Raw genomic sequence first — 16,151 nt, 5'->3', positions numbered from 1 at the left:
TGCTAAAAGGAACTCTTTGCTAGACTTTTTTTGTTGGTGGTGGTAGTGGTGAATGCCCCTTTTGCGCTACTTTTCCTTGCTCGTAGATTCTATGAGTTTGCATAGCATCATCTCTGAATAACAGATTTTATTGGTACTGGATGTCTGTTGGGGTTGTAAATGTTCTGAAAACAAGTAATTCATACAGCAATGGCAGTTTAGTGTTTCTGTTGATCAGTGACATTAGAGATGCTAGAAATCATTTGAAAAATGCACGGAAATTGTTGCAATGCATTTTAATAGCAATATACATGATAGTAATTTAGATTATAATTACCCCCTTGGCAGCAACTGTGCTTACCCTTGTTTTGCACAGTGCTGACTCTGCGGTTTTCTTAAAATATGTCATTATCAATGCAAACTATTTCGTTAAATAGTCTGCAAGTTTCATATTATCTTATTTGTCTTCACTAGTCTCATCACCTGAATTAGGTGCCAAAAATACAGGAGTTACAATGCTAAAGAGAAACTGAGGCAGTTAACTTAGAGTAAGTGACAGACAGACAGAAACAGCCATACAGGGGCACCTGGGTGGCTCAGTTAAGCATCTGTTTTCGGCTCAGCTCAGGATTCCAGGGTCCTGGGATCAAGCCCCACCTTGGACTCTGCTCAGCAGGGAGTCTGCTTCTCCCTCTACTGCTACCCCTGCTTGTGCTCGCTCTCTGTCAAATAAATTAAATATTAAAAAAAAAAAGCACACATAGGCATACAAGACCATGTGTGCATGTACACACAAGCTCATCACCATAAGAACTTAGGCTTTTTCACTCCTTTGGTTTTACGTTGTTGGAATTTTTTGTTGTTGTCGGCCCTCTAAAAATGACAAAGTGAATGTCATGGAGAGGGATCTTGAGTCTAGTAACTGCATATAAAAATCAGTTAAGGTTTCCGTGGCTTCTTGTAGTCCCTCCCCCTCCCCCCCTCCAAATGCTAAGTTTTTACCTGCTAGAGGCTGTATGTTTTGGGTCCTCTTAAAACATGCCGAATTTTCTTTGTGCGTTTAGGTATAAGCGACCATTCTCTGTTGTTGGGGATGTAGTATGGGGAATTTGGGTGCAGGCTACATTCCGGGAGGAATAAGGTATGATTTAATGAGTTTAGTACTTGTTTATAATGATTGGAGTTGTATGTAAGATATAATTTCTAACTTCTGTGACATCTCAGATAGTGTAGGTAAACTTCTGTCATATGTCATATGTTAGACATTCTACTAGGGACTAACAGTCATTGTCCTCACCCACATACACCTTAGAGGGTGTCCTCTTCCTCCAAAAGTCTGTAGAACATGCAGACTTTTAGAGATAGCTCATTTTACTATTTTTATTTTATTTTTTCTTTTTAAAGATTTATTTATTTATGATAGACAGAGAGAGAGAGAGAGAGAGAGAGAGAGAGAGGCAGAGACACAGGAGGAGGGAGAAGCAGGCTCCATGCTGGGAGCCCGACATGGGACTCGATCCCGGGACTCCAGGATCGCGCCTGGGGCCAAAGGCAGGTGTTAAACCGCTGAGCCACCCAGGGATCCCCTCATTTTACTATTTTTAAAATTAAATCACTGTTAAAGGGTAGATCTCCATATTTGTATAGAAACCATTCAATTATTTGATAAATGAGAGAAAGTTCCTTAATACTTTCTACTGGTAACTGGAAATGGGATGTATTTTTAATTTATCATAGAAATGGTATTTCAAAATCTGCAAACAAGTAAATGAGATAGAATAATGGAGAAACATACCGAAAAGATCTGACACTGGCACTGAGATGAAATGCAGGCATGGACACAGGTACAGATGAAATGACTACCATTACCTTTAATAGTATATAGCAAAAGAAAGAATATTTGGTTTCAGAAATACAGAAATGGTGAAGGAAATAAGTGGTGATAGTATGTATTACTTTGTATACCTTATTGTACCTTAGAATACATTTAAATAATGAGTCTGACAAGGGGAATGTTATATACATTTCTTTCTATCCTGCATTTGGTATTTCAGAATAAAATTTACTAAGGGATTAAAAAAAGATTTAAAAATTATGTTGGATAAATATCCTTCTAATTTTTGTGATGTCAGGCAGACATCCTTATCTCACTAATGTGTTTTGATACCACAGGGGATAAAGCTTTCTAAGTATTTTCATCTTCATGGCTAATGGAATCAGAGGCAGACGTGAGTGTCCTTCCTCTCTCCCCCTACTTCCTGCTTCCTTTGAAGTTCTGTAAAATGAAAGAAACACAAGAAGAGCTGTGCTTAAAAGGAATATTTTTGATTATTCACGTATCCTATTTCTCTCCACAGTTTCGTGTCTTTTGTACCTTTATGTTGATAGTACTCTAATGAAAGGGGAAGTCTTGCTGAAAGCTGATCACCCAATTATCTGCTCTATTTCCTATATCTTCAATTTGAGGTCTTCCTTTCTGAGGAAGTATTCGTTCTTTCAGAAATTTTTCCTGGTAACTTAACTTCCTCTCCTTTCTGGTTTTAATCCTTAGTCTATGTATCCCTTTGATTTTATTATAACCTCATTCATTCATTGAATGCCAGGAATTTTACGAGGCAGAGTCATGAATGAGGCTGCAGCAGAGACACTGTCCTGGTAGATGCATTTCAGGGGACAAGGCTTCACAGGTGCTAGCAGGTACGGACGGACTCCTTATCCATAGCTCCCCTCTAGCCTTTGCTCTTCTTCCTGCTGCTACTGCTGCCCTCATCCTTACCGATGTTGTCCTCCATCCAGCGTTCCATCCTCTCATTTTCTGGACTTTCTCTGATCCACCAATCTTTATTTTTCTAACCAATCTCAACCACTCATTGCCTTGGGTTAAAACAGCACCCATAAATACAGCTTACAAACCTTCCTGAGCATTATCCATTTCTGCTTACTTCCTCTTCCCACTGTAAGAATTCCATAACCCTTCTAGAACTGCTGATCCATTGACTCCACCACTTGTGTCCATCGCCATCCAGCTGCCACAACTTCCTTCCCTTGTGGACCTTATGGACACATACTCCGTTGTTACCTTAAGTAACAATCTGTTCATTTGCCTCTCTGTCCTTATAAACTCTGTCCTAGATTGAACTAAACTTCCTACCTCTTCGGCCTTTGCACCCCAGACTGCATCTGGGGGAAGCGTGCAGCCACACTAGTGTTTTCTGAGTGACTGCAGTCAACAGGTGAGTCCGTAACACATACCTTACCGCATGGATCTTGCCAGTACACTTCGTGACTTTCTGAAAAAGATTTCATACCTTTTCTTATACCTCCAACTCTGCGATGTGGTCAGAATGAAACTTTCACACCTCACTTCCTCATCACCACATCTGCCCGTCTACCTGAACCTTTTCCCTTTGACTCTGCTTTTGCTCTTCTTACAGTGATATACTTTATTAGTGACTGTTTAAAATCAGCTGCCTTCTTTGTATCATAGGTCACATCCTATGTCATTGGCTTAAGAGTTTTTTTTTTTTGTTTCCTTGTTTGTTTTCCTGCATCTGTACCTATGTTATGCATCGTCAGTTTTTCCCCTGCTTGGTCATTCCCATCGGCACGCAAACATAGTGTGGTTCCAGCAATACTCCCTCCTCCCCAAATTGTGCTATAGGTTCCCCTCCAGCTACTGCCCCAGTTCTTTGCTCTCCTTTATGGGAAATCTCCTCAAGGAGTTGTCCATTCTTCTTGCATTCCCCTGGACCTTCTGACCAGGCTTAATCCCCAGTCCACCTCTCCTACCACTGTTGACCAGATCTCAATGATCAGTAGATGGCAGCACCGCTCACTTAGTTGTTAAGACCGAAAACATCTTTGAATTTAACTTCTTTCACACCTTACTTCCAAATTATCAGCGCCTCTTGTGTGACTTAACTTCATATTGAGCTGATCTCATGCCTTCCATCACTGGCTCCTTGTACCAGGCTCCTGTCAACTCCTGACCAGACAGTACGCAAGCCTTTTTTATTTTATTTTTTTAAGATCTTATTATTCATGAGAGACACAGAGAGAGGCAGAGACACAGGCAGAGGAAGAAACAGGCTCCACGCAGACAGGCCAACATGGGACTTGGTACCGGGTCCCCAGGATCACACCTTGGGCTGAAGGTGGCGCCGAACCGCTGAGCCACCGGGGCTGCCCTACGCAAGCCTTTTGATTGGTTGTTTCAGATTCTGCTACTTACAGTCTGTTGCCACACAATAGCTAGGGTAATCTTCTAAAACTGTTTGATTTTAATAGATCTAAAAAATTATCTGCTAGGTCTCTGCCTGGAGTATTCCATCCACTCAGAAAAAAAAACCCAAAGCCCTCACCTGTGGTTTGTAAGACCCCATCAGGGACCAGCAAACTTCTGTCTGAAATGGCCTGACAGTCAACATTTCAGGCTTTGTAAGTCACCCAGTGTTTTACTTACTTGTCCTGGTGCCAGTGTTTCCTCTTCCTCTTCCTTTTTACAAGTTTTTAGAAATCTAAGTAACACTCTTAGCTCAAGAGTCCTACAAAAACATTTGGCATTCAGGCTGCAGTTTGTTGTCCCCGGTCCCCAGGACCAGGCACCAGCTTATTGTGTCTCCACTTGTCCTCTACAACTCTGTGTCATGTTCCTTGGCATCTTGAGGTGTCTTTTTGTTGCCTTTGAATCTCCCCAGTTCATTTCTGCTTTTCTCACATCTCCTCCTCCTCTTCATTATGGTCTTTGTCAAATGCTATTTTCTTTCCTCCCTCCAATCCTTCTCCCCTCTCCCTTCTTCCTTTCTCTCTCTTTTCTCCTCCCTCCCTTCCTTGATTTATTTGAGGGGGAGAGAGTGCATGAGTGGGGAGAGGCGAAGAGGGAGAGAGAATTTCCAGCCAACTCTCCACTTAGTGCAGAGCCCGACATGGGGCTAGATCTCATGACCCTGAGAACATGACCTGAGCCAACATCAAGAGTTGGATGCTTAACTAACCAGCCACCCCTCAAATGTTATTTTCTTAGGAAAATGTCATTTACTCAGGCTTGGGACTCTCAAATAGCTACTTCCCCTACCACTTACTTTGCTTCTTTCATCTTCCCCGTTTAAGCAGATGGCATCACATTTTAGCTTAGGCCAAAAATCTAGATAGGAGTCCTCTTTGACTTCGACTTCACCCCCATTATCTACATCATGTAAATGATGTCAGGAAAGAATGGGTGCTCAATATCCTTTAAGTAGTAAGTGGTAGTTAAAATAATTTTAATACCGAGTGGTGAACATAAAGAACAAGGAATCCATAGATGGGGGACTCAACTTTTGTGGCTCACTAAGGCCTATCCCAGGAAGTTAGTCTCAGCCCAGATCTGATATGTAGTAGTAGGCCTGTATCGGGATGCGTGTGGTAGTGTTGGTGAGGGTTTGAGTGAGAGGGGTGGGTGTTAAGAGGAAGGAATCTCGGGTTAAAATGCAGAAGTTTTTAGATAATAAATTGTTCAAGCTGGAAATACTTAACTATGGCTGAAATAATTATTTTTAGCCAGTGAGATTATTGTCTTTCCCAGTGTTGGTTGGTAAAACCTACTTACTGCTCCATTTAAAATGTTGTCTGTCTTTAATCCCATCTTCCATCCAAACACAACAAAAACTGTTTACAGATTTACTTCTATGTCTTGTACCAGAGAGTGTCGCTGGTCCAAAGATGGACAGGTTAGTCTTGGTCTTTCTTATGAGTTCAACCATACATTACATTGTATTTCTTGCTTGACTTAGCTTATAGATATACCACAACTTGACAAATGCTTGGGTTGTTCCCAGTCTTTTATTCTTAGGAAAAAAGCTGCTCAGAACATTGTATGAATGTTGTTTTGTTTTGTTTTGTTTTGTTTTTCCTCCTGCTTTATGCTTAGCTGTTCAATTGCTGAGTCTTCTGCTCTGTGTATATTTAAAAGAAACTGCCAAACTTTTTGCCAAAATGGTGATACACCATTTTTACATTTCCACCACTCCACCATTCCATTTTTACATTTACAAACTCACCACTAGAATAGGTGAGTTTTAGGTACTTCACATCCACCCCATTCTAGGGGATGTGTAGTGATACCGCATTTGTGGTGGGTGGGTTGTGTTTTGTTTTGGTTTTAAGCTGCATTTCCTTGGTGACAGATGATCTTGAACATCATGTGATTATTGGTTTTTCATATATCTTCTTTGGTTAAGTCCTTTGATCATTTTTTATTTGGGCTGTTTGTCTTGTTACTACTGAGTTGTAGGACTTCATTAAGTGTTCTTTTTTTTTTTTTAAGATTTTTATTTATTTATTCATGAGAGACACAGACAGAGGCACAGACAGAGGCAGAGGGAGAAGCAGGCTCCATGCAGGGAGCCTGACGTGGGATTCGATCCTGGGTCTCCAGGATCATGCCCTGGGCTGAAGGCGGCGCTAACCATTGAGCCACCTGGGCTACCCATTAAGTGTTCTTAATATAGATCTTTCTGAGATACATTTATTATTGGGAGAGGCTGTCTGCCATAGGCCTTGAATATCCATGTATATTTATTCTGGCTACACCAAGAATGCAAAGGCCTGAGCGCTCTTTACTCAACCATTTCTCAATGCTGTGCTTGCAGTAAGCTGCTTTGAGAAGTGATTAGGTCTCTCTGTACACAATGAGCAGACTTGTTACCAATTATTCAGCATAAAATTGGTGAGTCCCCCAAGCTGAGTGTTCTATAATTCAGTGCACTGCATGTGCAAGCATCCATCAGGGAGGCCTGTGACATCCCTGTGGGACTTGGTGGGTTGGGGAACCAGTAGAGGCATAATAATTTCTAACTGAGGACTCCTATCTTTTCTGCCAGCACTCACCAATCAGTAACAGGCTTATGTGGCTTGTTATGTTGAGTAAAGTCTCAGACCAGACTGCACACTTCTTAGCTTGTATTGCAGACATTTTCACCTAGTCGTGGCTTACTCTACATTGTCTTAATGAAGCTTTTGTTAAGAGTTGTTTGCAGAATGGAAGGTTTAAATTTTGATGAAGTCTAATTTATCAATTTTAGTTAGTGCCTTTTGTCCTAAGAAATCTTTGCCTTCCTGAAGGTAGCAAGAAGATTTTCGTCTATGTTTTCTTGTAGATATTAAATTCTTAGCTTGTACATTTAGGTCTAAGGTCTAGGTTCACTTTTTCTCTTTTGGAGGTCCAGTTGTTCTAACAACATTTGCTGAGGAGGGTCTTCTTACTCCAATGAATTACATTAATACCTTTGTTGGAAATCATTGACTACATATGTGCAGGTGTATTTCTGGACTATCTTCTATTGATGCTTATACTATTTTAACTTGATTACAGTAGCTTTATAGTAAATCTTGAAATTAGGTAACATCCCCCAACTTCATTCTTTTAAATTGTTCTATGTTAGATTTCCTGCATTTTTATATACATTTTATTATTTTCTGCATAAATTTTAGAAACTGCTTCTCAATCTTGACAAAACTTGCTAGGATTCTGATGATGATTATATGGAATATATAGATTATTCAGAAAATGTATTTCTTAGCAATGTCATAATATTGAGTCTTCTGATCCATGAACCTGGCATCTTTATTTTGGTCATCTCTAATACCTCTTCACAATGTTTTGTAGTCCTCAGAATATAGGTATTTCTCTTGTTAAACATTTTCCTAATTACTTTGTGGGGGCTCTTTCGATATTATTTACAAAAATGTTAAATTGTAAAATTTTATTTCCTGACTGTGAGTAATATTTGGAAATGAAAACATTTTTATAGAGGTTGAGCTTTTATTCTATGATCTCACTAAATTCATGTAGATAATTTCATTTACAAATAGACAGTTTTCCTCCTCCTTTTCTAGTTTCTATTGTTGGTGCCTTACCACACTAGCTAGTACCTCCAGTACAATAATGAATAGGAATTGGGAACATGCTTCCCGTGTTCCCACTTTTAGGGGGATCGATGTGTTGGTTTGACCAACATGGTAATTGAGTAGCTGGAAGACTTTATGAATGGGGGTGTATGATATTCTATTTTGTGTCATGAAACAAAGAATTAAGTTCAGTTATCCAAAAATCTCTGTATCTCCTAGAGCATGGATTCAGCTTCCATTTCATGGAATTGACATCTTTTGACTCAATTGAGTTTACCTATAACTATAGTCAGATGGTGGAAGAGTACAAATTCCAGCGTTTTAAGATAACTAAATCCTTACCTTTCGTAATAGTCAAAGGTAATATTGAAAATTTATATGTTTAAAAAGATCAGAATAAACACATTATTTAGATATAATTAAGTAGCTATCAGAAGAAATAGTTAAGGGTATTAAAATGATTGCCTCTGAAAGAGGTTAAGTGGTGGGGCAGTTGACTGCTTTTCTTAAATTTTACTTTTATATAAATGCATTTGTTGCCTTTTATTCTTAGATTTTATAAGTATTGACCATATGGGCTTACCCATTTATTGTTGAAGGGAAGCAGCTGATCTTTTCAGTTTCTATTTATTTTGATTCCCTTAACCCCCACCCCCCAATGCTCATCATAATTATTTCAATGATAAACCTAGAGAGTACTACAAAAAGAACATTTGGTTTAACTTCTTTTGGTATATATTTGGATAAAAATATTGGCCTGATGATATGCACAGGAAACTTGCAACCTACATGCCCAATGATGCAGGCTAAATTAGGTAAGTGATAAGATGTGTTAATAGTCTGTAGGGAGGAAAAAAAATCATTTAAGGTACTGGGATATGTTCATGAAACATGACTAAAAAGTAGCTTACCAAATAATATGCATGATAAAAGATTTTTGAAAGTAAAGTACATGTGTTTATGAATGTATATGGAATATAATGTACATATTCTCATGTGAGAAAAAAACACTTCAAGGAGAAATATCAAATTAGTAGTCATTTTGAGGCACTTTTTTTCCCTCTGTTGCTTTTCAGTTTTCCAGATTTTCTGTGTTGAACAGCCAGTTCTGAGTAATTTAAAGCAGAAAAAAAGTAATGCTATGTCAGTAAAAGTTGAATGTATTCTCTTTAAGATACATAACATAGTCACTGAATTTTTTAGAAATAGTGTTTATTTTCACTTCATTTCCCTTTTCCACTTTACTTTTTTTATTCTGAATTTTGCTTGTAAATTCCCCCCCTCCTTTTTAGTAAATTACCACTTTGCTTTTGATGAAAACCATCAGTTTTTCCAGTGCTAACTTGTTTTGCATTATTGAGAATGTTTCCTTGAACAATATTATGGCAAATTAATAATAAAGGAATGAAAAAAAGTGCATCTGATTTCCTGCCATCCCTACTAACCTACTTTTGAACATGTATAATTCCTTCCCCTTGGTTGTATAGTCTGTAATGTAAATAGGTACAGTTCTGGACTTTATTGTTTGTTCATCATGCTCATTGTTTTCCATCTGGACCATCTTTGTGTCTTCTTAACAGGTTTCCTGCTTCTGATGCTTCTAATCTGACAGTAAAAATCAAAGTTCTTTTGGTGGCCTGTGAGGATACAGTCCCTTCCATCATAACTTTTCAGTTACCAGTATGGTCACTTTTCTCTCGTTCAGATATTTATTCTAATACTCAAGTTTGAGGCCTTCAGATTCTTCTGTGACCACCCTATCTGAAATTCATCCTTATTCCTCTTCCCCGCTGTTATGTTTCTCTGTAGCACTTTTTACTAGCTACAAAGCAACCACTTTAACTGCTTTTTTCATTTATTGTCTGCCTGGCTTTCTTCTTCTCCATGGAGAAGACAGCTCCATGCATCTAGGGATTTCTGCCTCCTGTTCACTGTTCTTTGTGTTTGTAACAATTAGAACAGTGTCTGGCACTTAGTAGGCACTAAATGTTGAATAATGAGCCAACTCCACCTCTTACAGCCTGCATTTCAAACTGCTGCCAGAGTGGTTCTTCCAAAACCACCCTGGAACATCTAATTAGATAGGCTTGCTCTGGCCGCTGTCTTTAGTTGTGCTTCAGGTTTGCTTTGTGGTTTTACCTATGTGCCATGTTTTAGTGAAAGGAGTTCCTAATTCTTGGTCTGCTTAACTGACTGCCCTTCTTACCTGTTACTCAAGCTTCCCTCATCTCTCCACCAAGTTAGGGCTTCCTTCTCTGAGTGCCTTGGGTACTGTGTTAGAGGAGTTAGATTTCACTGAAAAGCATTATTTCCTGGCTTGCATTTCTCTTTCTAGAATTAGGTTTTGATAATACCTGTGTATACTGCGCTTAGAACTGAGCATTTAATGGTAGTTGAGTCAATTAATGACTTAGTTGTTTTTTTTGTGGTGCTTGAAGTATTAACTTTAATAGGGCTGTTCCTCTATTGGGTTTTGATTTTTATTTTGCATGTGCCTAAAATTACTATATTTTCAGATATTTCTATGATAAATACCTCATTGTTTTCCATGATATTTTGGATTTTAAAAAGTCATTTTAATTTGCAAACCTTTGATGTTTTTATCTTTTGTGAATATCATGGATGATTGTATTTGTGGGCAGAAGGAAATCATTCCCTCAGAATGATAGTCAGAGTAGTTGTGTGCACATGCTAATATAAAAAGTGAGATTAATGTAATTGATAATACTTTAATGAAGTTAAATTTATTTATTTATTTTTAATTACAGGGAAGTTTTAAGAGTAAGCGCCAGATCTCACCTCAGGAATTCATCCATGAACTGAAAATGGGGTCTGCAGATGAGAGACTTGTAACATGCCTGGAGTCCCTCCGTGTGTCTTTGACTAGTAATCCTGTGAGGTAATTAAACTCTCTGAACATTATCAGGGCATATTAGTAAATTAAACAGATGTCCTTAATCTTTTTATTTATTCTTTCTTCATGGCACCTGTAAATAGGTGGTATACCTCAATGAGGTCTCAAGGTAAAAAGTGAATATGTAATATTTATATGCATGATGAAATATAGTGTCAATAGTAATTTTTGTATTTATTACCGAGTGATACGTAGCCTGTGGACTTCAAAATAAAAACTTAGGGATCCCTGGGTGGTGCAGTGGTTTAGCGCCTGCCTTTGGCCCAGGGCGCGATCCTGGAGACCTGGGATCGAATCCCACGTCGGGCTCCTGGTGCATGGAGCCTGCTTCTCCCTCTGCCTGTGTCTCTGCCTCTCTCTCTCTGTGTGACTATCATAAATAAATAAAAATTAAAAAACAAAAAACAACTTATTATTTTTTTCTTATAGTTTTAAAAAACTGAGGCACCTAGTGTCTGACCTATAATTTCAGCTCAGGTCAAGATCTCATGGGTCATGAGATCAAGCCCCACTTTGAGCTCCATGCTTAACAAGTAGTCTGCTTGAGATTCTTTCTACTCCCCCTACTTGTCTAAAATCTATTTTTTAAAAAGAGAACAATCATGATCACAAATCCATTTGACATTTCTGAGTTTCACTCTAAATTTTGGTATTGCGAATATACTTGCTCTTTTTTTGTTTGACATAGAAAGAAACACCATTAATTAACTTTTCCTTTATTGGAAATGATATAATTTAGGAGCATATAGATTAGTATTGCCAAAATTAGCAAATAAAAATACAAGATGTCGAGTAAAGTCTAAATTTCAGACATACTAACGCTGAAAATTTTTGTTGTTTATCTGAAATCCAAATTTAACTAGATGTCCTGGATCTGGCAACACTAATACAGGTGTCTCTGTAAATCAGGTTTTAGACTTTTAAGCTCAAAATATTGTTGAAAATCTTCAAGCAGAAGTTGTTTTGAAATGTCTGAGCAGTCATAAAATCAGGATTTCAGAGCTGCAAGGGTCTAAGGTAGATCAGATTTGGCTGCTTTTGTATAATAAATGAATGCTTGTTTTTGCATGAGACTATATATCTGTATTAGGTGTGTGTGTATTCTTAGGGCTAGAGCTGACTGACTATGGAAGTTAATAATATATAATAGAATCTCTTTGATATCCTCTCTGATTAGTACTTTTCTGGACACTTCTGAAGTTTGGTGACAGTATGAAAAAACCCTTGATGGTACAACTATTTAAAACAAAATCCCTACCTGCTGAGACATGAAAGTGAGTGAGATTTAACTGAGGAGTATGAAGAGTGAACAAAGTATATTTCGGTATACTTCAACTTAATCTTTGTTTTTCCATCTACTTCCAGTCTGTTCTTTAGACTGTACGTTTGGTGGGTAGGAGGCCAGGGACCTCCTATGTCTTATTTACCAGGCACAATGCACAGCACATAAAAAGTACTCAGAGCACCTCTGTTGATTGAAACATGAAGTTGAATTTTAGCCTCTTTCAGTTTTCCCTTGGCTATTGTTACAGACTAAGTTGAATTGGGAATTTGACAGGTATAATCATATATGAAGAGCTCTGGTTTCCAGTTTACTCTGTCCCTGTTTAATATATTCATTTAAGAATAATTTTTGAGCACCTGATATTTACTAAGCATTGTCTTAGATGTGGGGCTTGGGTCAATAGCAAAGCAGGCCCAGGTGCTGTTCTTAAGAAGTTTAAATGCAGGAACAGGGTGTTTTGGGGTTGATTGGGGAAATGCACTCATGTCTTAGTTTTTCTGGCAGCCACTGAGCAATGGATTTATCTGTGGCTTTTTAATTTAATTAGAAGTAGACCCTTCCCTTTATCTTTGTAATTTGATTAGATGAAAATGATAGCAAAGGAAAAACTACAAAAGTATTTTATATATGAATTAATGTATATTCCAGTGGAAACAATTATGTGTGATTTTTGCCTTAAACTAGAAAATAATGCTATGCTTTTTAACTTGAACTTTATTTAAAAAAAAAAAAAAAAAACTTGTGGAATTGTTTTTCCAAGAAAGGCCAATTCTAGAATATATTATCAGGAATCCACAAGCTGTGGTTGTTTCCTGTAAAGGTCTTTTTTATTGAAAATAATGGAAATCTTACCATTGGAAAAGCTTTTCTGAAATTGTGGTGCAAGATGTAGAGAGAAAATAGAGAAGAGACCCAAGAATATCTCTGTGTGCTACTACAATTTGAGGAATGACTTGCCTGGATATGCCTACGTTCAAATCTTGGGACTTAGCTATTAGTTTTGTGTCTGTTACTGTTAAAGTCAGTTTTTCTTTTCTTTTTGTGGTTTAAGATTTTATTTATTTATTTTGAGAGAGAGAGTGCCTGAGAAAGAGAGCATGAGAGAGGGGAAGGGTAGAGGGAGAGGGTGAAGCAGACTCCCCACTGAGCAGGGAGCCCGATGTGGGACTTGATCCCATGACCCTGGAAGATGCTTAACCGACTGAGCCACCTGGCATCCTAATGTCAGTTTTTCATATTTTCTTCTTTTTTTTAATGTATAGTTTGTGACTTAGTTTCAAGAGAAACAGAATTTGACTTTTTGTCAACTTTTTAGATCTGTGGTATTACTGTAAATCAGAGTTAAGATTCTTTAACATCTGTGAATAGAGTTGAGAAAGAAACACATTAACTAGTGAATGATGATTCTCCAATGCTTGTTTGGGATTGAGGTTTATTTAACTCAAAAATGAAGGAACAAGAAGGAAACTTCCCTCCACCCTATCCCCACCCAGATATGCAATACTTTTAGAGCACTGCCTGCCAGTTACGAGCCACGTCAACCTTTTACCATCTAGACAGTGATTATATGGAAACTAGTGCATTAAATACCATGTTGTTTGTTACCTTGCATGAAGAGTTGATTTGAAGATCACAAAGTTCTTCTGTTTTGAAGTTTTATTGATTATTCAGTATTCTTGGTGACAGTTTTAAGCTAAAAGACATAGTTGCTTTACTTTTGGAACACAAGAAAAGACCAACTTCTTCAAGTTGTCAATTACAACTTTTAGGGGATCTTGACATAGGCGACAATTAGGTGTGAGCTATCGAACACTTTGAGATGGAAACATAAAAGTGTAGACACTAACATTATTATGATTGATATCAATCATTTGAGTCCATATTCATCTATGTGTACAGCAAATTAGTTACAGAATAGATCTTCATTTTCTCACTTTGATGCAGCTGTCAAGGGCACGATTTTTTTCTCAGAAAATCCAGTCTATCAGGTCCCGTGTTTTGTGATCTTAGGCATTATTTTCCTTAAGTTACGGTTAACACGTGCATTTTGAAGTTTACAAGACCTGTTTTCTGGCTAACATCCTTTGGTTAAATTTCTAAGGAGCCTTCGTAACTAGGTTTGATAAAGTTGATGACTAACTTCAAAAAAATGACTTTAGAAAAAATGTGCAGTAAAATGTATGTTTACTGCAAGGCAAGTGAACATTGAGGGTCATTATTCCATTTGATCAGTGTCATGTTTGGAATCTAGTTTTTCTGCATTTCTGGGCTTAAACACAAAGCTGGTAGATGAACTTAATTTTAGAATTGGCGTATTTTGTGCCACATACCATTTGTGTGAAGAGACAAATAGAAAAGGTTCTGGCAAGCAATGAGATCAACATACTCATTGGTTTCAATATGATCTGTAGAAAAAGTCGAGAACAATAATTTGAGGTTACTGATTCAAATTCAAAATCTTATTTTTATAAAATGTTAAACATATAAAAAAGGCTTTGCATCAGAATGAAACAAGAACCCACTTGCCTACTAATGAGGCTAAGGTAGGAATACTGCTTATAACTTTGAAGCTCCCATGCACCCCTGCTAAATCCCGTGTCCCCTTCTTCCACTATACTGTGGTTTGCACTGTTTAGAATTTTGGGCTTATCTTTTTTTCTTATCATTATGTTTTCACCACATATGTCTTCTTAATTGGTGTATTATTTGGTTTTATATCTTTTTGTGTAACTGGTGGCATATTCCGTGCATTCTTCTGGGACTTTTTCCTCTCTGTTGTATTTCATAGATTTATGTATGTTGATATGTGCACCTACTTACATATCATCAGAATTCGTTCTGTTCCATACCTTAATTTTTTCTTATGTTTTAGGCATATCGTAAGTAGCATGCAAATATGCTTTTTAAAAAAATTCTGATAGTCTTTGTTTTCATCTGGTAGTTTTATCATAGGCACTGTAAAAAAGTATTGGAACCTACATCTGACATTTCATTATGAATTTTCAGTTAATTTATGCTACTTTACCACATTCATCTTCCTTTCCACACCTACCTTCTGCTCTTTGTTCCTTTGCTGTATTCTTCCTTAAATTCTTTTGGATAGATTTTTGATCTTTCATTTCACTTTTTTCCTTACTTATTGATTTGGAAGACATTCCTTTTCTGATCTAAGGAAAGAAAGTTAACTTGTACACAATAAGGAAATTTAATATGCATATACATGAAAGGGACAAAAATAAATAATATCCCTTATTTTAAACCTGAGAATACTTTAGCACCAATCATTCTCAGTTAATTTGCTTGCTAGTTTTGTGTGATTTTTTTTTTTTTTTTTAAGATTTTATTTATTTATTCATGAGCAAGCGAGAGAGAGGCAGAGACACAGGCAGAGGGAGAAGCAGGCGCCATGCAGGGAGCCTGACGTGGGACTCGATCCCGGGACTCCAGGATCACACCCTGGACTGAAGGTGGCGCTAAACTGCTTATCCACCCGGGCTGCCCTGTGTGATATTTTATTTTTTTCTTTTAAATATCACAAATTAGCTATTACTATTGACTTAAGCTACAGATGAGTGTATATGTATACATGCTTGCACACACACATAATTATTCCTTTTTGGGTCTTATTGGTTTGCTTCTGTTTTTACTCTTGATTCAGGTTATCATTAGGTCCTTTGGTGTAAATCTTTTGATGGTGAAACTTTTATTTGTCAGACAAGGACTTTCTTTGCCTCTACTTTTTTTGGGAAGAGATTTATTTATATGATAGGGAGAGAGAGAATGAGAATGAGCAGGGAGGGACAGAGGGAGGAAGGGAGACAAAGAGAGAGAGAAAGAAAGCGAGAAGCTCCCTGCTAAGCAGGGAGCTTGCCACAGGGATCAATCTCAGAACCTGGAGATCATGTCCTGAGCCCAAGGTGGATGCTTAACTGACTGAGCCACCCAGGCATGCTTCACCCCCTGCCCTTTTTTTTTTTTGTTTTTTTAAAGATTTTATTTAATTTTTGCCTCTACTTTTGAAGGATGGTTTTCCTAGAGCATGAAATAGACAGTTTTTAGATATGTTAGTACATCAAAAATACTGTT

General features: G+C 37.6%; 1 protein-coding gene across 15 annotated transcripts in view; it reads left to right on the top strand.

The window, feature by feature from the left end:
- DIAPH3 (diaphanous related formin 3) overlaps positions 1-16,151 on the top strand; it is a 506,600-nt gene that overhangs the window by 112,056 nt on the left and 378,393 nt on the right. For all 15 annotated transcript variants that reach the window (XR_007405049.1, XR_007405048.1, XR_007405050.1 and 12 more), the window contains one exon: positions 10,635-10,765. Coding sequence is in view for 11 of the 15 variants with exons in the window: in XM_049099479.1 (XP_048955436.1) it covers positions 10,635-10,765 (131 nt within the window). In the remaining 4 variants the exon portion in view is untranslated. The remainder of the gene's footprint in view (positions 1-10,634; positions 10,766-16,151) is intronic.

The sequence above is a fragment of the Canis lupus genome, chromosome 22, assembly GCF_003254725.2.
Source record: "Canis lupus dingo isolate Sandy chromosome 22, ASM325472v2, whole genome shotgun sequence".
In the NCBI taxonomy this organism is placed as follows: Eukaryota; Metazoa; Chordata; class Mammalia; order Carnivora; family Canidae; genus Canis; species Canis lupus.
Note: the sequence above shows the minus strand (reverse complement) of the source record. Positions and strands in the feature narration are given on the sequence as shown.